Raw genomic sequence first — 26,261 nt, forward strand, 5'->3', positions numbered from 1 at the left:
CTATCTGCGATTCGTGCTTGAGGCCGAGACAGCCGATCATGCTAGTGTGGTGGTTCGTGAGCCTTGTCGTTTACACCACCGCGGGGACGGGTGATTGAGCCACAAGCATGATGAGAAGACGATGATCAAGGAGGCAGCTTACACATAGTGACACATGATAGTGAACAACGCTAATATGCGTCGCATCCCCGTCATAGATATTGACAACGTGTGTAAGCAAAGACTCGTCGTATTTGCCAGGTCTCGGGACGAATTGTTCGCCACTTTCGTGACTCTGTCGCCCAGTATCTCGGGGGCGGCCAAGAAGAACGGGTCGCATATATTTGGCACAAATTAATTCATAGCAAAGCGTGGTGTAGCCCCTTCAGCAGGTCACTTGGCATCATGACGTCCAGGCTACCTGCCGTTGCGAATCGGCTCGCGTGCAACGAGCCGGCTAATGAGTAGGAAATTTCCGCTGCGAGAGACAACAATGCCAAAAAGGCTCCTGGATTTGGCTTCCAGTGTTCGAGGCTGGACACAGCCAGCTGCGCCGCGATCAGCACAAAAATTGTGCGAGGTCGCCGCTCTCCGTCGCACGAGAATACCCAGGTGATTGTACGCTTCAATGACAAATCTCAGGCACTCAGAACTCCACTCGCATATGACCGACTTATAAGCAGGACCAGTGAGAAGGAAGGCCAGACATGTCGCAGTCGGCGAGGACTCAAACGAATAGTGTGCACCTTGCCTGGGTCCAGGATGTGAAATTATTCGACCCGTATCCTTGAGCCGCTCAAAACAAGGAACGGGTAGCCGTGTCTTCCAGTCGTGACCTTGTGGGAGATGCCGTCCTAGTCGACTTAAGGTAGGAGGCTGTAAATTGGGCGTAGCCGCAGAGTTGGGCTGCACAGTGCCTGCATGCTTCAGCGATGAACCGTTGCGGTTGCTTCATGACCTTACCTTTCATCGGAATTTCTTATCCGAACCGCCCGCGAGCCAGGAGACGGCTTGTACCGTGACATTGACGCGTGTTGGGCGTGAATGGCCCATAGCGTCACACTCGTTCGCGGGCACAGCCAACGGATCGCTCCCTGCATTCTCAATCCGTGAAAACACGGTCGCCTGTAGGAACGGGAGGGAACTTGGCTCAGGTGTATGTGGCGAACATCAATGGCGTCAACAGATTCAGGGATGATAGTCAGTGAGTAGGGACTCAAGAAAGAGTCGAGGTGTCGAGGACCTGCCGCAATAACACGACCGTGATGGTTTCCAGTCACGTGACTCTTACTCGTCATGTGACTATTTTGCTCGGCTTTTGGACAACGGCGGCAGCGAGGCTTGGAATTACGACAACGAGGGCACGGGAAACAGCAGGTGCCATATTATGATAGGATAGGATCTTGTGCCGTCATTGGGGACGGGCGACAAACGGATCACCACCGTGAGCGCCCGCCAGGATGTGATGAGGTTCAAGATATTCTGGACTCTGGCCGCGATGCATTATCGATAAGACATTTAGCGCCCCGGCGCATTTGATTCGCCCCGCCAAACGCTCATCGTCGCTTTCACCATCTACGACTTTTCTCATCCCCCTCGACGCAGCCAGGCACAACGTCACCATGACAAGCTTGAAGCGATCGCACGAGGCCGGACCCCTCGCGTCCAACATCTCGAGTAAGGTTTATGTGCGATCAACTCGGAGCGGCAAGGTCCAGAAGATTGTGCGAGAAGTTTACCTCCGAACGGATATCCCCTGCTCCTCAAGAATTTGCAAGGCATGCCTCGAAGGTGCTCCCAGAAATGCCGCTGGCGAGGGTATGTTGAGGATTCCGATCCCCGTGGCTGGGTCTCGTGGCTGACCGGCAAAAGTGCTACCTTTTGTTCTGTCAGACAAGCCGGCGGGCACCAAGGCGTTCCCCCAAGGACATTATCTGATCCCCGACACCAATGCCTTACTCAACGCCATGGATCTCTTTGAACAGAGTTCCTCATTTTACGATGTCGTCATCCTGCAGACTGTTTTAGAGGAGCTTCGGAACCGCTCGCTGCCGCTGTATAACCGGCTCGTCGGGCTGACCAAGAGCGAGGACAAGCGCTTCTACGTCTTCTTTAACGACTTCCGCCTGGAGACCTACGTCAACCGGGAACCCAATGAAACCGTCAACGACCGAAATGATCGCGCAGTCAGGCTTGCCGTCAAGTGGTACGGCGAGCATCTTGCCCGAACAAAAGCCAACAAGGTGCCCGCCATAGTCATGCTCAGCGACGACCAGGCCAACTTGAAAAAGGCCCGAGCACAGGGACTTCACGCCTCCACGTTAGCGGACTACGTCAGAAGCCTCGAAGATGGCGACAAGCTTCTCGACATGGTGGCCGAGTCGCAAAGCCAAGGGGGCTTCAATAAACCGGGGCAGATGCTGTACCCCGAGTACTACACCATGTCGAAAATGATGACAGGCGTCAAGGCAGGTCTCATGCACCAGGGAATCTTCAACGTGTCCCCGTATAACTACTTGGAAGGCTCGATAAAGGTGCCAGCGTTCCCGAAGCCGCTCCTAGTCCTCGGCCGCGAGAGCATCAACCGCGCAATCGATGGCGATGTCGTCGTAGTGGAGCTCTTGCCGCAGGACAAGTGGAAGGCGCCATCAACGAAAATTATTGAGGAAGACGCCATCACAAAAAACGAGAATGCCGATGCCGAGGAGCGGGAGGATTTCGTGACCGACAAGGAGCGAAAGGCGCTTCAGGAAGCCGTCAAGCGAACTCACAAGGCATCTTCGGAGAGCCTACCTCAGCCCACGGCGAAGATTGTTGGGGTAATCAAACGCAACTGGAGGCAATATGTGGGCCATATCGACCCGTCTTCCGCCAGCCGGGCGTCAACGCAGGGTCGCAAGCAGGACAGTGTCTTCCTCATTCCCATGGACAAGAAGATCCCCAAGATCAGGCTGCGCACCCGGCAAGTGTCAGAACTCTTGGGAAAGCGCCTGTTGGTCACAGTAGACGCATGGGACAGGGACTCGAGACATCCAGTGGGCCACTTTGTGCGCTCCCTGGGGGATCTCGAGACCAAGGCTGCCGAGACAGAGGCCTTGCTCCTGGAGTGGGATGTGCAGTACCGACCATTCCCCAAGACGGTGCTCGACTGCCTGCCCAAGGAGGGCCACGACTGGAGAATCCCTGCCAGCACAGACGATCCGGGGTGGAGAGACAGGGAAGACTTGCGAGGGCTTCTCATTTGCAGCATCGACCCGGTCGGGTGTCAGGATATTGATGATGCCCTCCACGCCAGGCAACTACCCAACGGCAACTACGAGGTCGGCGTCCACATCGCCGACGTGTCTCACTTTGTCAAACCCGCCAACGCCATGGACACGGAGGCCAGCATCCGCGGCACGACGGTGTACCTGGTCGACAAGCGCATCGACATGCTTCCGCCGCTGCTGGGCACGGACCTGTGCTCGCTCAAGCCATACGTCGAACGCTACGCATTCTCCACGATCTGGGAGGTCAACGAGAACGCCGACATCGTCAACGTGCGCTTCACCAAGTCGGTCATCAAGTCGCGCGAGGCGTTCAGCTACGAACAGGCCCAGCTGCGCATCGACGACGAGTCGCAGCAGGACGACCTGACGCGGGGCATGCGCATGCTGCTCAAGCTCTCCAGGAAGCTCAAGCAGAAGCGCATGGACGCCGGCGCGCTGAGCCTGTCGTCACCCGAGGTCAAGGTGCAGATGGAGTCGGAGTCGTCGGACCCCATCGACGTCAAGACGAAGCAGCTGCTCGACACCAACTCGCTGGTCGAGGAGTTCATGCTCTTCGCCAACGTCAGCGTCGCCGCCAAGATCTACGAGGCGTTCCCGCAGACGGCCATCCTGCGCCGGCACGCGGCGCCGCCCAAGACCAACTTTGACGAGCTGGCCAACGAGCTGCGCGTCAAGAAGGGGCTGGAGCTGCGCACCGAGTCGAGCAAGGCGCTGGCCGACTCGCTCGACGAGTGCGTCGAGCCGGGCGAGCCCTTTTTCAACACTCTGGTGCGCATCATGGCGACGCGGTGCATGATGAGCGCCGAGTACTTTTGCTCCGGCACGCAGGCGTATCCCGAGTTCCGCCACTACGGCCTCGCGTCGGAGATTTACACGCACTTCACGTCGCCCATCCGCCGGTACGCGGACCTGCTCGCGCACAGGCAGCTGGCGGCCGCCATCGGGTACGAGGCGGTGCACCCGTCGGTGCGCAGCCGCGGGCGCCTCGAGGCCGTGTGCAAGAACATCAACGTGCGCCACCGCAACGCGCAGATGGCCGGGCGCGCCAGCATCGCCTACTACGTCGGGCAGGCGCTCAAGGGCAAGGTCGCCGAGGAGGACGCCTTCGTCATGCGCATCTTCAGCAACGGCTTCGTCGTCCTGGTCCCGCGCTTCGGCATCGAGGGCCTGATCCGCCTGCGCGACCTGGCCGAGCCCGAGCCCGACAGCGAGTTCGACGCCGAGACGTACACGCTCACGACGAGCGGCAGCAGGGCCGTCAGGGTCGAGCTCTTCCAGAAGGTCAAGGTTAGGGTCCGCGACGAGAAGGACGAGGCGACGGGCAAGAGAGGCGTCAAGATGGAGCTGATGGATGCGTAACGGTAACGGTTGGGTAATGGGGCATCTATCTCTAGGCGCATACGGGTGATAGACGGGCAATGTCAGAAGGAGAGATGAGAAGAAACGTCATGACAAAAGACGGTCGTTTGCCCTCAGCAACCCGGTACATGAGATTGCTGCCGACACGGCTACGTAGAGCCTACTGCTGCGCTACAAAACAATTCAGACCGGATGAGGTGTTCTACGGATCAAGTCAGATCATCACGGATAGCCTCAACGAGAAGAGCAAGATGCGAATATGTCAATGAAATTGACACCACATGTAATGGTGGTGGTCTAGTCCCGCCCAGCCGTAAACGCCAAACAATCTGTGAACAAAGGTGATGCAAGCACTTGGTCAAAATGATCCCGTGTCCCCCCCCTCCGACTTTCCTTCCTGGTCCCGTCTCAAACAGTCCTATTGCTCCATGGCATCGACATCGTCGGCGCCATTGCCTCCGTCTCCCCAGAGGCCCTCAAGCTTGAATTCGGCAGCCCACTCGGTGACAATCTCCTTTTGGTCAGGCGCGACAGCATCCTCACCGGCGTTCTTGACGGCCGGCTTGGCCGGGGCGCCGGCAGACTCGACGGCCAGGGTGGGCGGCTCGACCCAACCCTGGATGCGGCCGTCGCGCCAATCGGTGACGACGGTCATGGCCGCGGCGTTGATGTTGGGGACGCCGCCCCGGCCGAGGCGCCCTCGCTTGCGCGCGACCTGGACGAGGAAGTCGGTGGTGAGGTCGCCGTCGGCGCGGTCGGGGAGCAGGGCGGGGATGTCGTAGACGTCGGTGAGCTTCTGGATCAGCTCGGGGGTGGTGGAGAGACGGCGGAGGAGGAGGTTGACGGCGGGGACGGGGTCGTCGATTTGCTTGGGAGGCACGGCGTTGAGCAGGATGAGGTGGGCGTGGGCCTCGGTGGCGTTCTTGAGGGAGACGAGGCCGCCGGACTGGATGGACGATGACGAGGGGAAGACGACGCCAGGAGAATCGAGGAGCGTCAATTTGCTGTCGATCTTGACGGCACGGATGCTGGTGGTGACACCGGCCTCGGCACCGGCAGGGCAGGCCTTGGAGGAGCTCCCACCCTTGCCACTCATGCGACCCAGGAGAGCGTTGATGACGGAACTCTTGCCGACATTCGGGTAACCGATGACGCCGACGGACACGGCGCGCTTGAGCTGGCGACTGGCGGCGAAGCTCTTGAGAGCCTTGAAGAGCGTCGCCGAGGTGCTCTGCTGCGTCAGGTCTCGATGGTTGAAGGTGTGGGCGTTGGGGGCGCCGCCAGAGGCGCGGAGGGGTAGGGTGGGGAAGTAGCGGCGCAGGTAGATGAGCCAGTCGCGCAGAACCTTGGGGGGGATCAGGTCGACCTTGTTGAGAACCAGGATGAGGCGCTTGCCACCGGCGGCAGCGGCCATGATGCTGCGCTCGACCTCGCGGGAGCGGGTGCCCTCGGGGTCGCGGGCGTCGAGGACGTAGAGGACCACGTCTGCCTGCTCGATGACCTGCTTGAAGACCTTGTCGTACGTCTTGCGCGACGAGGCCTGGCCGACCGAGACTTCGTTGACACCGCCGTCGTCAGAGTCTTCGGAATCGTCGTCTTCGTCCATGCCGTCGCTGTCAGCCAGGTCGCGGTCGTACTGGGCAGCGGCGGCCCGGGCACTGGCGAGCAGGGCAGCCATCGGGTTGGACTCGTCAATGTCCTCATCCATGTCGTCGTCATCGTCTTGGTCGATCAACTGGTCGGCGTCGGCGGCTTCGGCCATGACGTGCTCATCGTCGTCCTGCTGCTGGGAAGCGCCCGTCTTGGCGGCCTTGGCCATGTCGCGCTTCTTCTGAGCCTCGGCGGCCTTGCGCATGCGCTTCTCCTCCATCTCTTCGAGCAGCTTCTCCTTGTAGGGGAACAAGTTGGGGATGCCGGGGTCCTTCTTCAATTTGGTGCGCCATTCCGGATTCTGCTTGGCGAGCTTGCGCTGCTTTCGCTGCTTGGCGGCGGCCTTCTTTTCGATCTTGTGTCGAAGGCGCGAGGTGCCGCGCTTGGACGTGGGTTCTGGGAGGCAAATGTTAGCGCGAATAGGCCATGGTCGGGACTACAAAGGCGAGCTCACTCTTTGGTTTGTTGATTGAGCCCGCCATTGTGATGTCTTGTCGAGTACAAGAGGCTGTCTCGAGCAACGGCAGTCGTGAGGCTGCGGACGGGTTGAGGTTGGAGGGCCGCACCAAGGAAAAAAAATTAAGTGGGATGCAGATTCTGCCCGCCAGGCGGGTTTCCTTCCCCACATTGAAGGCGGTGTGTGTTGTGCACACTCGGCTCCATCCATGCGAATGGATCTCTATATACGAAGTACTTTCGTTGGCTACAGAGACAGTTCTTGAGTATACAAGTCCGGCAGTTTATAGAAATTTCTCATCCAGTATGGCTGGCGATGCGGGGGACAAGGCGTCATCCCGATCACAAGTACAACGCGGCATGCGACGGCATTTAGACAGCCAGTCAAAACGTCGAGAAGGGCTTGTAGATATCAGAGGGTATTTATTTCTTTGCACGTGGAGGCTCATTTGGAAGATCCGGAGTGTGACTAGCTGCCAGATCGGGCTCGGCGAAAAGACACATCGGCTGCGCTTGCCGTGCGTACGAAGTGCCATCGTCTGTGCAAGAGGGCCTGACAGCACTTTCGCGTTCCACATTTCGAAGCCAATGTCGTCATGAGTGAGAGCGAGGCAAGCCTAATGAAATCATAAAAGAAAAAGACATAATACGTTCTCATCTTCCAGTCTTATCTTTTTTATCATTATGCCATGTTTTGGTAGGCCCCTTGTTGGCTATCTCGCTCGCGTGATGGGAGTCTGAACCTCCCACTGTACTTCGTATACTGCAGCACACTTTGTACCAGGAGTCGCCACTTTTTTCTTCTTCCCCCAGGGCAATTTCCACCCCCACCCACCCGTCGCCTCACCGAGGTGAGCAGCAGCCCGCCCTCCTACATAGGTACGTACACCTTGGCACACCTTTCGCCCGACTGGTCAGCCGGGGCTCCGCCCAACTTTTTTGCGCCGACAGACACCTTACGCGACGCCGACCGACGTCCCTGTCCCCAGTTACTGCACACTTCACGCTCCTCCGCCAACCTCAAACGACCGCCTTCTCTGTCCGTACTCCCCACGTACCGCGTGCCAGATCGACCGCTCGCCTACCAAACAAACGATCAAGCGGCTTTTCTCCATCAGTCAGGTGAGAAATCTCCAAAAGAAGAAGACGAAAAAAAAAAGACACAAGGTCGCGTCCTCGTCCTTCGAAGCCTCTCACACAAAACCCCCCAGGTTCTCTCTCCGCCGCCAGTCCGGCGTTCGTCCCACGCAGCGCCACCCAGCGCTCTCGCTCGCTCGCCCCCTTTCCTCCAGGGATCACGAACTCCGGGCGAGCAAGAAACACCACATCAGCAGAGTAGCAGTGGTAGCCGCAGTAGCAGACGCAGTAGTACTCATGGACTACCAGAACCGCGCCGGCTCCAAGTTTGGCGGCGGCGGCGTCGCGTCGCACTCGGCCACAAACGCCGACCGGCGCGAGCGCCTGCGCAAGCTCGCCCTCGAGACCATCGACCTCGACAAGGACCCCTACTTCTTCAAGAACCACGTCGGCTCCTTCGAGTGCCGCCTCTGCCTGACGGTCCACCAGAACGACGGCTCCTACCTCGCCCACACGCAGGGCAAGAAGCACCAGACCAACCTCGCCCGCCGCGCCGCCCGCGAGCAAAAGGAGGGCCGCGGCGCCGGCGCCGGCCAGTCCGGCGTCGACCCGGCCACGGGCCTGCCCCTGGGCGTCGCCGCGGGGCTCGCCGCCGCCGCCGGGCGCCGCAACGTGGTCAAGATTGGCCGCCCCGGCTACAAGATCACAAAGGTCCGCGACCCCCTCTCCCTCCAGCAGGGCCTGCTCTTCCAGCTGCAGTACCCGGACGCGCCCCCCGACGCCGCCCCCAAGTGGCAGGTCATGAACGCCTTCACCCAGCGCGCCGAGGAGCCCGACAAGAACTTCCAGTACCTCGTCGTCGCCGCCGACCCCTACGAGACGGTCGGCTTCAAGATCCCCTCGCGCGAGCTCGACAAGCGCGAGGACCGCCAGTTCTCCTTCTGGGACCCCGACGCCAAGGAGTTCTGGATTCAGGTCATGTTCATGACGGAGCGCGAGGAGCGCTTCAACGCCGCGCCGGGCTTGTCGGGAAGGAAGTGACGTTTGACGCCCCGAGGTGGCGCTTGAGGAGGACGACTTGCCCCAATATCGGCGTCCAAGTGGGTGGTAGCCGTATCGCTTGTTCTTGTACCTTTGCCAAGGTATGATGAACAAGAATTCATGATAACGGTCAGACTGGTGTCCACCCACGCTGTTTGCCAGGGCCGGTCCAGTAAAGAAGTTGTAAGGGCACAGCTTGCCACTTAGGGGTCGGGAGATCTCACTGACGAATCATCAGCAGCAATACGTTGGGCCAGGCGTTTGGAGTCTGTTGATTTACATCATCACCTGCTGGTCTTGCCAGACACTGGAAGGGAGGCGTTGCGGAAGTCGAGTCGGCTTGATGATGCTGGTGGAACGTAACGAGGCTTTTCCACGGCGACTTTGTCATGTCAGGGCACGGCATAATGATTCTGGCTGCACCTGGCAGCCCCTAGCTAGCTACATGACACACCCCATCACGGGTTCTAGGCCGAGCATCTACATTGGCCCGAGTGCCCCCATGTGTCCTCACACCCAACTTCATCTTGTGCCTTGCTGACAACGAAAATGTGTATGACGAGCAGTAAAACTCTACGTCTTCTCACGCGTATGCTGATGCAGATTCCTCACTTCGTCCACAAAAAAAAACCCACGGCTGCAGGCCAGCTGGCCAGGCCCCCAATTCTGGGCAACGCCCAGAGTTTCTACAGCCTCGGTTTTACCGAAAGTTGTTATCAAACCGCTTGAACGTGTAGCCGATAAACGGCAGGCTCATCTCGGGCGACTCTTCTGGCTGGCCGCGGTTGTTCTGCATGGCCTGGGCCTTGAGCACTGACGCGTTGTCCGTCTGGTCGATTTCGTCTGTGGGGAAGTACGTTGTGTCGATGTTTGACGTCAAGCGCGGCTCAAATGGCGCGCGAATGCGGCGCAGACTGTCAAAGTCGACACCACGGAAGAAGGGGTGATGCTTGATCTCGTGCGCGCCACCACGTCCAAGACGATTTTCGGTATTGCAAACCATGCTAGAGGCGTGTAAGCAATGCATCATGACTGCTAAGAGGCAGGTGGGGGGCACTCACCTCCGAATCAGGTTCTCGGCCTCAAGACCCAGCGTGATGTCGTCGGGGAAATACAGCGTCTGCCTCCAGTTCACGATCTTGCGGTATGTGTCGTGGCTGTCCTCGGCACAGAACGGCGGCCAGCCCACAAGGCACTCGAACATGATGGTGCCCAGAGACCACCAATCGCAGTCGAACGAGTAGCCGTGGCCCGTGAAGATCTCGGGGGCGATATAATCGGGAGTACCGACAGTCGAGTACGCCATGAGTCTGCGTGACCGCCGCCAGTCATTGATTTGCGATCGATTGCTGACGGTCAAGTTGATTTGGTCAATGGCGACGGAGTTGCGATCGCGAGGGCGATTCGACTTGCCCTGCAGAAGCTGCTGGTAGTAGTTATTGTCGTGTAGTCTATGGAAGCCAGTGGACAGGCCAAAGTCGGTCAATTTGACATGGCCACCTCGGTCGAGCAAGATGTTGTCGGGTTTGATGTCGCTGCTTTACGTTAGAGTCCCGTTTCGCCTGCGGGGCACATCAAGACTGCACGTACCGGTGAATGAAGCCGAGCTTGTGAACGGCTTCGATGGCCAAGACAATTTCGGCAATGTAAAAGCGCGTAATGTCCTCGGAGAAGATTTCGTACTTGATGAGCATTGTCATCAAGTCGCCTCCAGGCAAGAACTCCATGAGCATGTACAGGAAATACGAGTCTTGGAAGGTGGTGTAGAGCTTGACGACCCAGGGACTGTCGGATTCGGCCAGGATGTCGCGCTCGGACCGAACGTGAGCAAGCTGATCCTTTCTAAACATTTCCGTCTTGATGAGCGACTTCATGGCGTAGACCTTGCCATCGCCCTTCTTCTGAACCAACTTGACCTCTCCGAATGCACCCTTGCCGATGATCTTGACCGTGGTGTAGTTTTCGGGCTTGTCCTTGGTTCGGAGGAAGCGGAGATATTGGCCCTCTTTCCGGCCGGCCGTGGACCAGAGCTGCTCTTTGCGAGCGGGGTTCTGGCCCGGATCTTGAAGCTTCTGCTCCAATTCACTTTGTCTGTTCGGAGTCTGTGTGAGCAATGGACCAAGCATCGGTGTCATTGTACTGCGCGGGAGCTCTATACCTCTGGTTGCGCTCACGAGCACGCTTAACGCTGTCCTTGAAGAAGTCCGTGGCCAACTGGGAGCACTTCTTCTGGTTGCTGTTGGCATTGGTGCCGTACTTGTCGGGATTCCGCTCCGGAGCGGACTGGAAAATCTCGGCCGGGGGATGGCTCTGCGTGGGCATGGGAGGCGCGTTCACATAGGCCCCGTACGGCCCCGGCTGTGCGCTTCCACCGGCAGTTCTCGGGCGCTGGGCGGGAGAGGGTCCGCGGGGAGCATATTGAGCGCCTCTAGCAGCGCCGCCTCCCAAGTTCTGATGCGAGAATTGATGGGCTAGGCCAACGTTTGGGTCGTTGGTGCCAGGGGTATTAGATCGTGCCTGGTAGACGCCATTTTGGGCGTGGGCGTAGTCGTTGGTGACGGCCTGGGCGGGATACTGAGCAGCATAGCCGGGCTGCGCCTGAGGGAAGTATCCCTGGGGTGCGTAGCCAGCATAAGCCTGCTGATGCGCCGGCATGCCACCTTGAGGATGGTTCTGCTGTTGGTGATGCTGCTGGGGTGGTGGCGGTTGCTGGTGCTGGTGCTGGTGCTGGTGCTGGTGCTGGTGCTGGTGCTGCTGTTGTCCCGCCTGGTTGGGGAAGACGGGTTGTGGAAAGGTCGAGGGCGTCGTCGGGTATGCCCTGTCATTGAGGGGAAGTCGGTCAGAGTTCCCGAAGTTGAGATGCAGGCGGTTATTGTTGGCGTCCATGGTTCCGTCCGGCTCGGCCGATCACGAGATGCAAGGCGAGAGAATTGGGCGAGAGCGTCGGGCGGGCACGAGTGTCGTGGCAGGTGTGAGGGGCCCAGCCGAGATATGGCGATGCGGCAAGAGCAGTCGAAGCCCGTTGGTGTCGAAGAGGGCCACGAGGAGAGGAGGGTCTCAGGGATGGGAACGTGATGGATGCTGGTTCGGGAGGGGGGGACTTTGCAGGTGAGGGAGGGCCCAGCCAGCCTGGGTCAAGACTCCGGCAAGGCGATCCGAAACGAACGAGGTGCGGCTCTGAAGCGAGTCAATGGGCGGGCAAAGTTTCGTTCCACCTGTCGCGTCTTGACCTGGGCCCTGGGGGAAGGAGGGGACTTATGATGCCAGGACGAGGAGGTTCCAGGTTGTGGGAGCTGGGACGGTGGAGGAGGAGCAGCGCTGAGGGGCAGCGCGGGCGGCTTTCATTCCTCAGCACAGCGTGCGGGTGGCTCCGTCAAATGGCAACCTGTGGGGGGCGGCCAGCAGCAGCAGCGGCAGCAGCAGCGGCAGCAGCAGGTGGGAGTTCTCCTTGACGGGGGTACCTTGGGATGCTTGCAAGGCACAGTACTGGGGAAGGGTACCCCTAACAAGGGGGGCGGCGCGACTGCGGCCAAGCGGCGGGAGCGTTTGCCAGGTGGGCGGGTGAGGTGGGGACCACTGGAAGGGATAGGGGGCTTCCAGTTGCTAACGTGCGCCTACTGCTAGCTTCTAGGTTTAATGGTGTAGTGGACAGGTCTGAGCCCGGGCAGGCAGGGCATCCAGTCAGTCTACCGCCACAGGTTGGTGGAATCGTCCTCGACGACTTACCAATGCACTGACGGAGGGTCCCGTCTGGCGTCCGTCAGACAAGGTGAGGCAGGCTGGGTTCAAGCTCCCTGGACCACCATGGACCCAACTTGGTGAGATGCGCGCCTGTCCGAACCGCCGCTGGATCAGTGGGCACGTGCTATGCCAACAGCGGCCGCCACTAGAAGGTAACATGAACTTACAGTGGAGAGAGGTAGGTACCTAAAGTACCTTAGTACCCCCTAGTAGGGACGCAGTGGTCAGGTGCGGGCGGGTGTAGGCGAGGACGCTGGGTTGGCGGTGAGGAGGGCTCCCTGGACTGGGCGGGGATGAATTGCATGCTCCAGGACCAGGTGTCCGGCCAAGCGTAGGTACCTAGCCCAGTCCAGCGTCCGTCCGCAAGGACAGCCAGCCCGCCTCCATCAGTTCCCTCCCGAAGTACAGGTAGTATGCCTTGATGGACGGGTGAGGTGGGACTCAGGGAGGGCTTTCATCAGGGGCCCGGACACGCGCCTTGGCTCGCTTCGGGCACCGAGTGGACCCTCCACTCCCGCAACCTACTAAAGCCTTTCAAGCTTCCAGACTGTCTCTCTCTCACGGGCGGCATGTTTCAAGATGCCCGCCAGTGCAACCACCACCGCCTGTTGGCTGCGCTCGCTCGCTCGCTCGCAGGCTCGGTGGCTGGCTGCGCTGGCTCGCTGGGTTTTGTTTACCACGGGCCGGGTGATGAAGCTTGATTGTTCCCCCGTCTTCTGTTCTCACACATGTTTGTCTCCATGGCACATTCCGCGAGCCCACAACACAGCACAGGTCACAACGCCGAGCGTCCCCGGCCGGCCTCGACTAACGAAATCAACACATGCAGGCCCTGGTAAAATCCCCAACTGCGGGACAGTCCGCTTGCCGCGGCGTAGGGCCCCAACCAGCCGTCATAGAAAGGGGGGTTGGTGCCACGCTTGGACTCATCACGTTCCTTGGCTTGAGACTCCGTCGGGGCAAGTTGGACGTCTGGCCCGCGGGTTCGTGCTCGACCGTGTGTGTCTGTTATGATGGATGGCCCGGGGCTGACAGTCGCATCTCATGCGCGTATGTACATACTTTGTACTTCGTACGTGTCGACAATCGCGAGTCACGGCCCCTCGGCTTCAATGCTGGATGGCGGTGTTGCCTCATCGATGCTCGGGGCTTGTTGCTGCCGCACACCACAGCCATGCTATGCCATGAATTGACCTGTTGGTCGCAATGCAACGGTCTGGGGGACATTCCCGCCGCCAAGCAGCTCCCGCAGGTTCATATGCTTTTACACGTCTTTGCCAACAACCTGCGCAATGCGCATTTGCATCTAGTACTATCTGCCTTTCCCCCGCGTCCCACGCTTGTCCCCGTGCGCCAGGCGGATGGATGGATACCCTGGCACCCACACCTCGTACGACATTGTCTGCGGTGTCATTCATATGTGATCTGCTATATTCGTACTACGCACGCATGCAGTTGTGTCCCTTTTTGTACTTGTACAATTCAAGGTACGTACTTGACTCAGCATGTCAACACGACTTCGGTCCTGCGATGGAGGCTCTTACCAACTTAGTACCACAAGCACGAGACGTTCTTTACATCAGCGGCTTCCTGCAGGATGCTGCGATGCAACGTGTTCAACGGCGCTACGGAGCTTGTCATGCAGGCAGGTCTTCCCGAAGCCGCGCAGAAGGAGAGGGCAGGCTGCCAACATCCCTTGGCGTGTGAAAATGAACAGAGCATTGCCTCTCCAAGTTTTCATGGGTTTCGGTACGCGAAAGTAGCACGTCCGCCTGACGTTGATGAACTGCAGGAGATGAGAATGACCCTTCTGCATTTCTCTCCCCCAGGCCTCAGGGTCACCGTACAGCCACTGGTGACCCCTGTTTTGGTGCTGTACGCAGTGCCTAATTGATTCCCTGTTTTGCTGCAACCCACCGTTATTACCCACGGCTCTCGCAGCTACAGCTCCAGAGCCAAAGCACCTGCCCCGGAGAGGTAATTTTCCATTCCGGCCCGCCCGCCTTATCGGCAACGACAACCCGCCTTATCGCGCCTATTTTTTTTCACTCCCAAAGCCGACATCCACTGAGCCCGTGGACGACACCGCGGCCACACGCCCGGGGACATTCTTCAAATTCCCCTTGTCAATCGCCCTTTCCCCGACTTTGCACGCGGCAGCGACTGGTCCCATCGCCGCCGCCGCCGCCGCCGCATCCCCCTCCTCGCCCCCTCCGGCATCATGTATGTCAACACCGAAGCAAAGCCCGGCTCGCCGGCGTTGCGCATGCTGGGTTTGCCCAACCTGCCGCGCAAGCTGCCCTCGCGCAACTGGATGATCTTCTGGGCCGTCACCGGCGCCTTCACCACCGCCATCATCTACGACAAGCGAGAGACGAAGCGCGCGACGGCCAAGTGGCGCCATGCCGTGGAGCCGCTCTCCCGCGAGCCCATCGGCAAAGCCAGCCAGCTCCCGCGCAAGCTCACCATATACCTCGAGGCGCCCCCCGGCGACGGCCTGCGCGTCGCGCAAGACCACTTCATCGAGTACGTCAAGCCCGTGCTGTCCGCCTCGGGCATGGACTGGGAGTTTGTCCAGGGCCGCCAGCAGGGTGACGTCAGGGCCGCCGTTGCGGAGAAGATTCGCCGCGCGAGGATGGCTGACGAGCGGCCCGGCGAGGAGCTCGCCAAGACGGAGGAGAGCATGGTCACCGACCTGAGGAAACGGATGGGCGTCCCCGAGTACGAGGGCGTCAAGGGCGACATCGTCATCGGCCGACACACCTGGAAGGAGTACATTCGCGGTTTGCACGAGGGCTGGCTGGGCCCCTTGGACGCGCCGCCCCAACCCGCGCCCCCGGTCGCCGAGACGAATGCCGCGACGGCAGACGACGGCAGCACCGATGAGACGACAGCGGAGAAGAAGGCAGAGGAAGAGAAGAAGGACGAGAAGCCATCACGGCCGCCGCAACCGCCGCCGTACAACACCACAGACGACTACACCGCCGCCAACCTCCCCGTGCACATTCCCTTCGAGTTTTCGCCCTCTGCTCCCATAGCCTTTCCCCATCGCCTGGGCTTCAGGCACACCTTTGTCCGCCTCGGCCGCTTCCTCAACCGCCGCAAGCTCGCCGACAGCATCGGCCGCGACGTCGCCGCCGTGTGCTTCGCAGCGGCGCGCGAGTACCGCGAGGCCGACGGCCAGTTCGAGCAGCAGCTCCTCCTCGAGCGCGAGGAGAACGACTGGCCCAAGAGCACGTGGAAGGACGAGCCGCCCGCCGTGGGCGACGGAACCCAGGCCGCCGCCGCCGAGCCACCCAAGGAGAAGATCTGGACGTCGCCCATGGTGCTGGACCAGCGCATCGGCGAGCGCATGCGCCGCTTCGAGATGCAGCCCGAGGACGAGGCGCGGGCCGCCAAGATCGTCGTCCCCGAGGAGGAGATTGAGGGCTGGGTCAAGGGCAGCCTGCGGAGTCTCTGGCGATGGGGCGCCAGCTCCTTCGAGAGCAAGCCCAAGGGGCCCAACGTGGGCAACCTGGACGGCGACTGAAGGGGCTTGCGTCAAGGAACGTCCTGACTGCTTCATGGGCACGAACAAACCCCCGTGAAAAAGTCGACTTGTATCATGTACCATATCACATATCTCGCTGCGAGGGGACCCTTTCTTGTATACCAGTGGGGAGGTACGGAAAAGCATTCTGTAGGCATTATAGAGGAACAGCAGGGCGGGCGGGCAGGCAGTCCCGCCAAAATCCATCTACTCTAATCAAAGCATGCAACGTCATCGCCGTACACGCAAAGCATTGATTTGATCTCTTGAGGCATATTTGTCGGGCCTTCCCTGTACTCACCAACAATGTACTAAGTACTGCTTCGGAACTTGTTAGGTACCTGTATTCACGATGGCAACGTATCATAATCGTAAGTTGGTAGATATGCGCAGTGGCAACGCATCAAGGTAGCCAAGGCAGCGAGCTACTCGTCGCTGTCGTCAGAGCCATAGTCTACCAATGCCGACGCCTTCGTCTTCTTCTCCGGAGGCGCCTCCTTTCCGGCCTCACTACTCCTGCGCCCTCCTGCCGTCGCCGCCGTCGCCTCCTTGGCCTTTTGCTCACCCGCCGTTCCCTCCGCCGCCGCCACGGCCCCCTCCTCCCGCACTGTCGTTGCTGCCGTTGCTGCTGCTGCCGCGCCACTGCTCTCGCTCGCCTTACTCCTCCTCCTCACCACGCCCTTCAACCCTCCCTCCCTCCCCGCCGCCGCCGCCGCTCTCTTTCTCTTCCGTCCCGCCGCCGCCGCCCAGTCCTCCTCATCGCCCATGTCTGCCGTCGACGCCAACAGCGACACTTGCTGCTGCTGGTGCTGCTGCTGCTCCAGGCCGTAGTACCCATCTTGTCCGCTACTACCGCTGCCGCTCTTCTGCTGCCGCTCCCGAAACGCCCGCAGCCCCTCCTCCGTCTCGCGCCGCACCGCCTCCTCCTCGCGTCGCTGCCGCGCCCGCACCTCGTCCAGGAACTTGACCTCGTCGTCGTCGAGCGCCCGGAACTGGTTCTTGATGCGGTTCGCCTCCTCGAAGGCGGCCTGCTTGGCGGCTGTCGCGTTGCGGACCGCGGGAGAGTCGCCGCCCGTCAGTATTCGTGGAAGAAAACTAAGGGCGAGGAGAGAAGAGAGAAGTGTGTGTGTGTGTGTGTGTGTGTGTGTGTGTGAAACTTGAGGGGGGCAGTATCGCAGAAATGTCGGTCTCGTGATGCCGTTCACTGCTCTCGTAGCATACAAAAGGGGTAATGGACGAAGGAAGGGAGCAAGGAAGAAAAGCAAGGGAGGAAGGGAGGGAAGAGGATGAGGGCTCGTCAAACCTTTATTCGCCTGCAGAATGTCGTACAGAGACTTCTCCTCCCCGGCCGCGGCCTTGTGCCGCGCCTCGTCCCTGCGCTTCCTCTCCGCGTCCAGCTCCCTCTGCACCGCCTCCCACTCGACGTTCTTGGCCAGCGGCTGAGCTGCTGGTTCTTGTTCTTCTTGCTGCTGCTGTTTCCGCTCTTGCTCCCCCTCTTGTCCCAGTCGTCTCCCGTCCTGCTGTTGCTGCTGTGGCGACGACGACACCTTGCCGCTGCCGCCCTCGGCGACGTACGGCTCCCCGCCGGGCCCTATCTTGCCCGCGGAGACAAAGTGCCCGGACATGGTGCTGCTGCTGCTGCTGCTGCTGCTGTTGCTGGCCGGCGGCACCACGGGGAGTGGGACGGGCGCCTTCCTCCCCTTCGTCTCACACGCCGTTCTTGCAAGTCCCTGGTCGCGCGAGGGCCAAGGTGAGGGGAGGGAAGGTGAAGTGAGACCAACGAGGCCTGCAACGGCCCACGATGCTGATGTGAGGATCGTGGTACGTAGTAGTGGTGGGGGCGGCGGCGCCTTGGTGTACAGTCTACAGTATACTATACTTCGTACTTGGTAGACAGGCGGGAGTCGCTATTGCCAACGTACCACTGCGCAGCCCAACAACTCCCGGGGGCAAAAGAGCGGCACTTGAGTTCCAAGTTCTTGTGGCTCGGTGGCCAAGAATTTGCAGCAAACGATTGAGCCTCACCTGGACGCGAGCCCGCCGATTCGCCAATACCTGACTTGGTGTTGTTGAGAGCTGAAGAACTAAGTGCATGACAATGAAGCAGCACCTTGGCCCAAGAATAACCGACAATTACCCGCCACCCGTCGTCTTGGTCGCAGTAGCACCACGACCCAAACAAAACATCAATCAATCACACAGGACAGTGGCCTCATCGACAAGCATGTTTTTCATTGATTTTTGCGTTATGGGAATTGCAGTTAGCAATGCCAAGTAAGCTGCGGCGGGTTTGGTGCGTGCCAACTCCATGGCCTTCCCACGCCCCCCTTCACATGCGCATATGTGCACGGTGTTTCGAACAGGGACGTCGCCAGCGCTTTTCGTCCATCACTGTGCAGCCCGCCGCTGACCCGAATCGACTCTAAAGACACAAGCCAGCCCAAAACCCGGACGCGTATGCCGCTGAGTGAAAACCGTGCGTGACATTGCCTGTCCCTCACACTATATGCCTGTCGCACCGCCTGACGAGGACAACGCGCCTCTCGCCGCGACAAAGAACGCCGCGTGCGCTGCGGATGCCGGCGCCGATAGAAGACCGTCATTAAACCCAGACGCACAACAAGCCGCCGAACCGCAAATCCGTGCATCTCTACAGAATGCCAGTTCATGGGGAAAAAACAAAACGTGAAGAATGTCATCAACGGGCCGCCAATAACGGCGCCCAGCACGCTGAGCCCGAAACAAATCGGCCCGTCTGTGTGAAGAAAAGTAGCTGACAGCCCAAAAGAACACAAACCCCCGAATGCAGTGCCATGGGTGAAGAAAAACCACAGCGTGGCCATACCCCGTTTTCCCGCTGAACGCAATGCATGAAGAGCCGTCTCATCAAACCCCCTTTTTCCTTAGTAGACAGATATGTCCACTTGAATTAGCGCAATGCAATATGTACTGTCCTTGAACTTTTTTTGGATGCTGACTTGCATCATGATGCGCATCGTAGTCACCAGCGCAAACCCATCCCGGCGACTTTCGACGCCCGATGACTTCGGCTGGCCAACTGTATCGTGCCTGACGCTGGTGCATCTTGAGTCGCTGATGGATGGCGAAAACAAAAGAAACCCTCTCTTCCCGACCATGCGACGCCGTGAGAGCCATCACAGGCCAAATTTTCAGCCAAATGTCGCATCCAAGGGTCGGGTCCAGCTCCAAGCCATGTGAAGCCTGAAGTGGCGGCTTCACAGATGAGCGCGCCTCGACCGCACTGAAATTGGCATGATGCCTGTGGACCATCGGAATAAACAGTATTTCGGTGGCGACGGCAAGCCTCGAAAATGCACCGTTCTGTTATCGCAAACCGAACAAGGGTCATGAAAGAAAAAAAGAGAAACCAAATCTATCGCGCAAAAATCCCAGATGTTTGGGGAACCAGGAACGCCGGATGTGACCATTAACAAACGTGTACCAGTGGAGAATTGTCGCTCCATCATGCGAGGCATCATATAAGGGAAGTCGCAGACGCCGAGTCAGTCTGCCTGACAAAATTCTCGAGTCCAGCAAACGTAGCCGCCCCGCAGGAACGACAGCCTCTTTGAAAACCGAACGAGCCAACGGCTCGTCGCGTGAACATTCTTTTCTCGTGCCGGGGTATCAGAAAATAGAAAGTCGTCCTTATAAAATTGAAGAAATTCGTGGCCATTAAAAATCAAAATGCCTGGCTCCGGTTTATGTGTCGTTGGAGACAGTCGTAAGTGTCGCTTCTTTGATGACGAGGAAATCGCCGCACTAAACTGTGCAGGGTTTTACCCCACAACTGGCTGCCCGTACCCATGAGCCATGAAGTACGGAGCCTGCTGCTTCATCGGGGTCATGCAATTCCGGCAGTTGCATTCGGCCAGATTGTGTTGTTCCCACATGCCCTGGTTGTAGGCGTAATGCCCAGGATACGGGGTCTGGCGGCTGGGGTAAAAGGCGTTATGAGCAGGAGGCTGCGGGTACCGGTTGCTGTACTGGGCCGTGGCCTGGGCAAACCACTCGTTGTACAGGGCATTGCTGGAGGTCGCTGACATGCCGTAGTCTGGAGTTCCATAGCCAGAGTCCGGTGGGGTCAAAGGTGCACTCCATGGGTTGTGCGCCCAAGCAGCATCTCGTGCGCGGTATGGCCGCTGTTGAGCCTTGATGGCCTGATAGCGCTCGTACTCGGCAACTTGCTCCTGAATGTAGCGCGAGTGAGGGGACTGGCGGGTGTTGTGATACCTCGCAAGCTCCGTGTCGATGGCGGGAACCAGGGAGGCGAGCCTCTCCCGGCTCGCTTGCACCGCCTGGCGCTTCTTCATCTGCTGCCAGTCTCTCCAGTTCTCAAGCCACGCCTGATAGTCCTTGCTAAGATCCAGGTTGACGTAGAGCCTCCAGCTCATAGCCTGAACCCAGTCAAACTCGAGGGCGTTCAGTTCTGACACGGCAATGCCGCTAACCTCGGACCAGGAGCGATTCTGGAACGTGTTGTCGTCGAGAAACTTGCTGCCCAAGAGAAGCGAGACCGTGAGGTAGCGCCAGACCTGACCCTCCGAGGCCTTGTAGGGCCCCTGCTCCTTCATTGCATTGATCCGCTTGGCCAGATAGTTCATGCCAAGCAGGATCGTGGTGCTGGGGAGTCTTGTCGAGGTCAAGATCTGGGAAACAAACTTGCGAAAGGGCGTGGAAATGGCCGCCTCGGGAGAAACGACTCGCGTGGCCATCTCCGCAACGTATTCAGCCATCATGTCGACCTCATAGTCGAGGACGGCGCAGACTCCACCCGGCATGATGACGGTGTTTGTGGAATTCCGACGAAGACCGGAACTCGATCTTTGTCGGAAGAAAATCTCTTGGCGCAGAGACTCAGCGACGTGGGTGAATCACACGACACTGATGGCGCTGTCTCGCGGCCACAGAGGAGTAAACGTGAGAAAAGAAAAAAGGGTCGGTGAAATCTTTACTCAAAGAGTCGAGCCATTTACCGCTGGTGCTCGGACCGTCGTGCAAATCAAATGGTCGCCGTAGACTGTCAAATGTTTGGAAATGGCCAAGAAGGGCGAGAGGACGGCGGTGCGAATGATGGAGCGAGCAGGGCACCGCTATGTTCGGATCGTGCAAACCCAACCAGAAGTGGCTGGTACAGAAGCGACGTCGAGACCCTTGGGCGGAACGGTGCAGATGTACGCTGTAGACACTGTTAGTGTACTGTGCATGCACAATGGACAGCATCGCTATGTAGGTGGCACAAGGGGCGTGTTGCCCTCGGCCGCATCAAGTATTGTGTGGGCAGTGAAAACATAGGCCCAAGACGAGCAAGGAGTTGCACACCCACACCCTTCAACAACCCATCTACCTGTAGCAAGACGCCGGTCTGTGCTATGGACGAGTTGGGGTCCTGTGGTGGAACCGACGCGGTGCCAACTCCAAAACAGTCTCCAACAGATCCGCGACAGGGCATGTTGGGCAAGACGGCGGTTGTAGTAGCATCGTTGTCGGTCGGGCTGGCGCGTGCCGAACGTAGGGAACAAGACATGGCTCGTGTCGAACTAGAGCTTACCTCGAGGACAAGAAGGGAATCACCCCGCGAGAAGAGAGTCGAGCCCGAGAGCGTGGTATCGCGCGACTAGCCGTCGTTGATCACCACAGCACTGTACACGTTCGGCCGGAGGAGGCACAACGGCGGGGGCTGACAGGCGGGAAGATGGGTGAAGACTCGCGCGAGCGACCGGAACCCGAGACGTCAGCGAACGATGACAAGTTCGTGAGCGTGGTTGTCGAAGGAGTCGGCGGATTCGGTTTGTCGTGGAGGAGTGAAGAGGGACGACGGAGAAGGAAAAGAGAGGAGAGGGTTGGGGAGGAGACTGGGAAGAGGAGCGAAGTGACCAGGGTGTGTTCGTGGAAGCATGAGTAAAATGGGGAGGATGGGATGGCGAGGATGATGAAGGCTACGGGCGGCACAGCCGGGTGTGCTCAGTGGACAACAACAGGGCAGGGCACCACCATGGCGGGTACGGGCGCGGGATACGGGTACGGGTAAGGGTACAGTGGTGCAGTAGGGGTGGGCCACGGCGCCGACAGGTACCTGGGATGATTTTTTCTTTTTCTTTTTTTTCTTCCTTTCCCCGGTCCCCTCCCGGGCTTGTGTTTGGCTCGGCGTGCGGTGGCTCTGGCCCCATCCCTCAGGTCAGGTCGGGTGCTCTGGCGGGTGGGCGTGGGTGGCCGCACCATTTTGGCAGCAGGTACCGACCGGCCCGTACACATGTGCGGACCGGTACCTTGTGTATTTGGCGCAAATGGGGGGAGGCTGAAAAGGAGGAGCAAGAGCCCCGCTTAAGACGAGGCGATGCGGGCATCTATTGGACGTGGTCGGGAGTAATGCCTCAGGTGCTGGGGTACGTACCCCGTAAACGCCGCGGGACAAGTACCCCGGTACGAGCGTGTTCCTGGGAAGGGGGGTGACGGGGGGCGATGGTGGTGGTGACGGGGTGACGGGGTGACTCGAGCAGTTTGTAAGTCATGGTGTGCCAGGGCCGCCGCCATTGGACGGTCCTGGCCGATGGCCTCCTGTGCTGTGCAGTCTGTGTGCAGCCTGTGCCTGCGGAGCCTGGCTGGTGCAGGCTGCTCGGCCAGCCATCACCAGGGAGGAGGAGGGGGAGGAGGAGGGGGGGCTGCCCCGGCTGTGAGGCCTGGCCCTGCAAAGCCTCCACTCGTCCACTGTGCTGGCCACACACAGAGAGACTGGCACTGGGCGGACTGACGGGGCAGGAGACAGACGTGACCCCTGGGTGTCTGCTGCCGCGAGGTGCCCTCCTCGCCTCCGACAAGCGCCTCGCCTCCACCATGCGCCTCCATCACCCAGCCAAGCCAGCCCATGCCCAGTCCAGTGGAGGTTGCCTCCCCACTGGGCTGGGCCGTGCTAGGCGGGCAGGGCATGGCTGGCACGAGCGGGCGGCTGGGGCACTGCTGCACCTCAGCGCACCTACCATACCTACCGACCTTCCTCGCTGTCTGCACGCTCTTGCCTGCGTCACCGGACATGACCCTGACCTGCAACTGGCAATGGGCCCGGGCGGCTGGCAAGCAACGATGGAAGGAGAAGTGGGAGAGGAGATGTGTGTGGAGCTCTCGCTCGCTCGCTCGCTCGCCACCGCCTTGTTGGGAGCTCCCCCCTCTCGGCCCCCGTCGTCGCCCACTGATGAACTGATGGGTTGCACCAGCGGTCCTGGACACAAGCCGACGTCACCTCTCCCGCCTCGCCGGCGGCGTGCGTGGTCGATCCTTTTTGTCGCCACCGGCATCTTTGCTGGAGCCTGACGACCCAGCCCCAGGACCGGACAGGCCGCTTCGCAGATGAGGAAGAACCAACACGCGTCATTTGAATGGGGTCATCCGGCCGTGTTGCTGACGAACCAGCGAGACAATGATAACTCCAGAACTTGATCCAATCGAAAATAGAAACCCTGGATGACGGACGACGACGGGCACGATGACACTGTCATCACAGTCAAACGAACCAGCCCAGGCAGCGGCGGACGATTCCTGGTCCGGCGTGTCCTGTAACTACTTCGCAGCCCCAGCAAGGGTTCTTTCTGCAACGGTTCCGACGCACCACCAGGCACCTGCTACGTTAGTTCGTACGGGGGGCAGTCGGCCGGGAGGCAAACAAGTTCTTCCGCATTACGGCGGCGGCCACGCCCACGTCCACGGCGATTCGATGCGGCTGGTGGGAATGTGTGCTCACCAGGACCGAGAGCAGGCAACGCGGAAGGCCAAAGCAACAGCAAGGCCGCCTAGTCGCCTGATGTGACGCAAACGCAGGGCGTGGCAAAGGGGCCGTGGGTGCGAGCCAGTCCAGTGTCTGCACGCTTGAATCAATCAATGACGGAGACGGGCGCGTGTCCGAGAGTCAGTCATCAGCCAGCCCGCCAGCCAGCTAATCTTGCCGGACACCAATCAACCCGGCAGTGGAAGGGTCCGGCGGGATCCTCACTGGGGCAGCACCATCCACGTTGTTCTCGAACGACGGCTTGGAAGAAAAAAAAGTCTGCACGTTGCTGGTAGGCGGAGACACCGCGGAGGCGTGCGGTATACCCTTTCCTACTGTAACTTGGTCCTTTGGGGCGGACATGCGACCGCACCCACTTCTGAGGGCCAAGGGCCGTGCCCATTCGCTTTTACCGAAGGCCAAGAGCACCAAGTGCAGAAACCAGCTAACTACTGAGTACTCCGTACTGCGGCCGGCGTCCTGCAGGCCGCTCTGCTGGACTACCATTCGCGGCCATGTCGTCCGCCGGGTGCCACTTGGAGGTCCCCAGCGGCCGAGCTGGCTGGGTTCGCCACACCTGATGCAGTCGCGTCCATTCGAGTAACTAGCGTGTGCTTCCCTCTTCAACCTAGCGCACCCAACGTTGTCGGCCAGAGCTCATAGCAAGGCGGGCCCGAGGGTGTTCTCGCAGGCAAATGATGGTGCGTGGCGGTGTTGCACCGGAGACGCTCCATCATCGACGCGCCCTGCCCTGGCCGAGGAGATCGCCATGTCATCGGCCGGCGACAAACAAGGTGCATCAGTCAGGAACGGCCACAGGACACACGCACACACACGAGTGTGCTGCTGCGTCTGACTGAGCGCGGCGAGCCGAGCGCATGATGGGTCAACCGAACCGCCTCAACGAGTCAAGCAGAGGCACGCAACAAAAGTCAGCCTTCCCCGTGCTTCAGTGGTTCGTCACAGGGCCGGGTCGGATACACATACATGCACATATACTAGCACATGGATATTGACGTGGCTCCAGGCTCGCTGTCCCGGCCTGGTGCTGGAAACTGACGCATCACGATCCAGGTGACCGTGTAAATGACCCTTGTCGCGAACCGACGGGCTGCACGACGCGCGAACAAAACGTGATGCACTGCAACGGCGCTGCACCTCCATGTCCTGCTTCAGACGCCGAAGAAGGCGGAGAGAAATGCCTCAGATCCACTGCGAGACCGTGTCCGGCGCACAACGCTCGCATCCATGCCGTAGCGCCGCCGCCGACACGACTGCTCCCTGGCTGCCCCGGCTCGGCTACAATGTGGTCGTGCTGCTCAAGGAGGGACCCCATGTTCGACGTACGTGAGGGTTTGCATTTCCATTTGAGTAATATCGTCACAATCTCTCACGAGACCATGGGGCCGGGGATGTGGGCCATTCATTTATGCACACACACACACACACAGAGGCTCCTGAAGCGCTTGACCGACCGACCGATGTTCATTTGGCAGCCACAACGGAGCGCAATGTGCGCTTCCACGGTCCAGTTTCAGCTCTAGCTCCCGTCGACCTTCCGAGTTTGATATGCGAAGGTAAAGGAGGGCCCCTTGGCTCCCTTGCCAGGCTGGCTCGTTGTTGTTGTTGTTGTCGTTGTTGTGGAACCCGACAAATTTCCCTACCCCCAGCCAGCGGTGGGTGGGAAATTGGGGACCCTCGCGGCGCTGTCCGTCATGTCCGAGGTTAATTGTCTCGGGATGCGTGGCCACCACTGGTATTTTGATCTTCAAGTGAAGGCGCACCTGAAGTTTGCGAGCCAGCGAGTCCGGACGGCACCTTGTCCATCCGAACATGACATTTGCAAGGCACAGTTATACCTAACTAATTTGGTACACGGACCATCGGCAGGGCCAGCCAGCCGGCGTGAGGGGGTCCTCTTCTTCCATGGACGACGACGGGTCAAAGGAGACTGGACTGGGAAGTGGTACTGTAACTGACGATTTGCCGCACGGGGCCATCCATGGCTGCATGGCTGCGTGTAGAACTGTGCCGTGAATCGGACGACGGCCACGGCGGACCGACGACGGCCCAGTCGATGATGGAAAGAGAAGACGCGGTGCCCCATTGGCGCCGTGGCAATCCGGAACGGAATGGAGAGAATTGGGCAGCTATCCGTTCACCGCCGACGACCAATTGACGGTGCAGCATTGGCAAGCCCGCACGCAGTCCCGGGGGCCGGGCCCACGCCAAGTGCATAGCGCCGCCATGTGCTGTTTTCCGCGGCGGCATCGACCGAGAGGGAGCGAGCCCTTCTCGTGTTTGCCGGCGCCTCGTAGCTCCAACTCCCAGTTTATCAACGCTGGCGTCGGCGCCGCTGTGCGGAGACCCCGTTGCATCA

The 26,261-nt window shown here is 59.7% G+C and overlaps 7 protein-coding genes across 7 annotated transcripts; 3 read left to right on the forward strand and 4 right to left on the reverse strand.

The window, feature by feature from the left end:
- Positions 1–1,551: 1,551 nt before the first annotated feature.
- DIS3 (exosome catalytic subunit dis3) lies at positions 1,552–5,105 on the forward strand. The gene is made up of 2 exons (XM_047982558.1): positions 1,552–1,797; positions 1,852–5,105. Exons 1-2 carry the CDS (start codon positions 1,602–1,604, stop codon positions 4,605–4,607), a joined length of 2,952 nt encoding a protein of 983 aa, XP_047838524.1. The 5' UTR covers positions 1,552–1,601; the 3' UTR covers positions 4,608–5,105.
- NUG1 (nuclear GTP-binding protein nug1) lies at positions 4,873–6,813 on the reverse strand. Its single transcript, XM_047982559.1, has 2 exons — positions 6,712–6,813; positions 4,873–6,653 (listed from the first exon to the last, which is right to left on the reverse strand). Exons 1-2 carry the CDS (start codon positions 6,737–6,739, stop codon positions 5,026–5,028), a joined length of 1,656 nt encoding a protein of 551 aa, XP_047838525.1. The 5' UTR covers positions 6,740–6,813; the 3' UTR covers positions 4,873–5,025.
- An 854-nt stretch (positions 6,814–7,667) lies between these two features.
- Positions 7,668–9,324, forward strand: sap62 (CWF complex protein sap62). Its single transcript, XM_047982560.1, has 3 exons — positions 7,668–7,835; positions 7,925–9,014; positions 9,073–9,324. The coding sequence occupies exon 2, from the start codon at positions 8,088–8,090 to the stop codon at positions 8,829–8,831; it is 744 nt and encodes a 247-aa protein (XP_047838526.1). The 5' UTR covers positions 7,668–7,835; positions 7,925–8,087; the 3' UTR covers positions 8,832–9,014; positions 9,073–9,324.
- A 207-nt stretch (positions 9,325–9,531) lies between these two features.
- Positions 9,532–12,125, reverse strand: CBK1 (Serine/threonine-protein kinase; the record flags this gene model as incomplete). Its single annotated transcript, XM_047982561.1, has 4 exons — positions 10,990–12,125; positions 10,422–10,922; positions 9,893–10,366; positions 9,532–9,835 (listed from the first exon to the last, which is right to left on the reverse strand). Exons 1-4 carry the CDS (start codon positions 11,715–11,717, stop codon positions 9,532–9,534), a joined length of 2,007 nt encoding a protein of 668 aa, XP_047838527.1. The 5' UTR covers positions 11,718–12,125.
- Positions 12,126–14,580: 2,455 nt separating this feature from the next.
- On the forward strand, positions 14,581–16,270 carry TIM54 (mitochondrial import inner membrane translocase subunit tim54). The gene has a single exon (XM_047982562.1). The coding sequence runs from the start codon at positions 14,794–14,796 to the stop codon at positions 16,099–16,101; it is 1,308 nt and encodes a 435-aa protein (XP_047838528.1). The 5' UTR covers positions 14,581–14,793; the 3' UTR covers positions 16,102–16,270.
- A 230-nt stretch (positions 16,271–16,500) lies between these two features.
- JDV02_001620 (uncharacterized protein) lies at positions 16,501–18,162 on the reverse strand. Its single transcript, XM_047982563.1, has 2 exons — positions 17,405–18,162; positions 16,501–17,140 (listed from the first exon to the last, which is right to left on the reverse strand). Exons 1-2 carry the CDS (start codon positions 17,724–17,726, stop codon positions 16,527–16,529), a joined length of 936 nt encoding a protein of 311 aa, XP_047838529.1. The 5' UTR covers positions 17,727–18,162; the 3' UTR covers positions 16,501–16,526.
- A 1,739-nt stretch (positions 18,163–19,901) lies between these two features.
- On the reverse strand, positions 19,902–20,903 carry CLG1 (cyclin-like protein; the record flags this gene model as incomplete). Its single annotated transcript, XM_047982564.1, has 1 exon — positions 19,902–20,903. The coding sequence occupies one exon, from the start codon at positions 20,901–20,903 to the stop codon at positions 19,902–19,904; it is 1,002 nt and encodes a 333-aa protein (XP_047838530.1).
- Between the last annotated feature and the right edge of the window lie 5,358 nt (positions 20,904–26,261).

The sequence above is a fragment of the Purpureocillium takamizusanense genome, chromosome 1 (assembly GCF_022605165.1).
Source record: "Purpureocillium takamizusanense chromosome 1, complete sequence".
Taxonomy (NCBI): domain Eukaryota; kingdom Fungi; phylum Ascomycota; class Sordariomycetes; order Hypocreales; family Ophiocordycipitaceae; genus Purpureocillium; species Purpureocillium takamizusanense.

Bases quoted from the DNA above. Each gene is read 5' to 3' on its own strand.
- DIS3 (XM_047982558.1), top strand. From the start codon at position 1,602: ATGACAAGCTTGAAGCGATCGCACGAGGCCGGACCCCTCGCGTCCAAC. The intron at 1,798-1,851 runs GTATGTTGAGGA...GACCGGCAAAAG, and splicing joins CAGAAATGCCGCTGGCGAGG to TGCTACCTTTTGTTCTGTCA.
- NUG1 (XM_047982559.1), bottom strand. From the start codon at position 6,739: ATGGCGGGCTCAATCAACAAACCAAAGA. The intron at 6,654-6,711 runs GTGAGCTCGCCT...TTTGCCTCCCAG, and splicing joins CTCAATCAACAAACCAAAGA to AACCCACGTCCAAGCGCGGC.
- sap62 (XM_047982560.1), top strand. From the start codon at position 8,088: ATGGACTACCAGAACCGCGCCGGCTCCAAGTTTGGCGGCGGCGGCGTC.
- TIM54 (XM_047982562.1), top strand. From the start codon at position 14,794: ATGTATGTCAACACCGAAGCAAAGCCCGGCTCGCCGGCGTTGCGCATG.
- JDV02_001620 (XM_047982563.1), bottom strand. From the start codon at position 17,726: ATGTCCGGGCACTTTGTCTCCGCGGGCAAGATAGGGCCCGGCGGGGAG. The intron at 17,141-17,404 runs GTTTGACGAGCC...GCAACGCGACAG, and splicing joins CATTCTGCAGGCGAATAAAG to CCGCCAAGCAGGCCGCCTTC.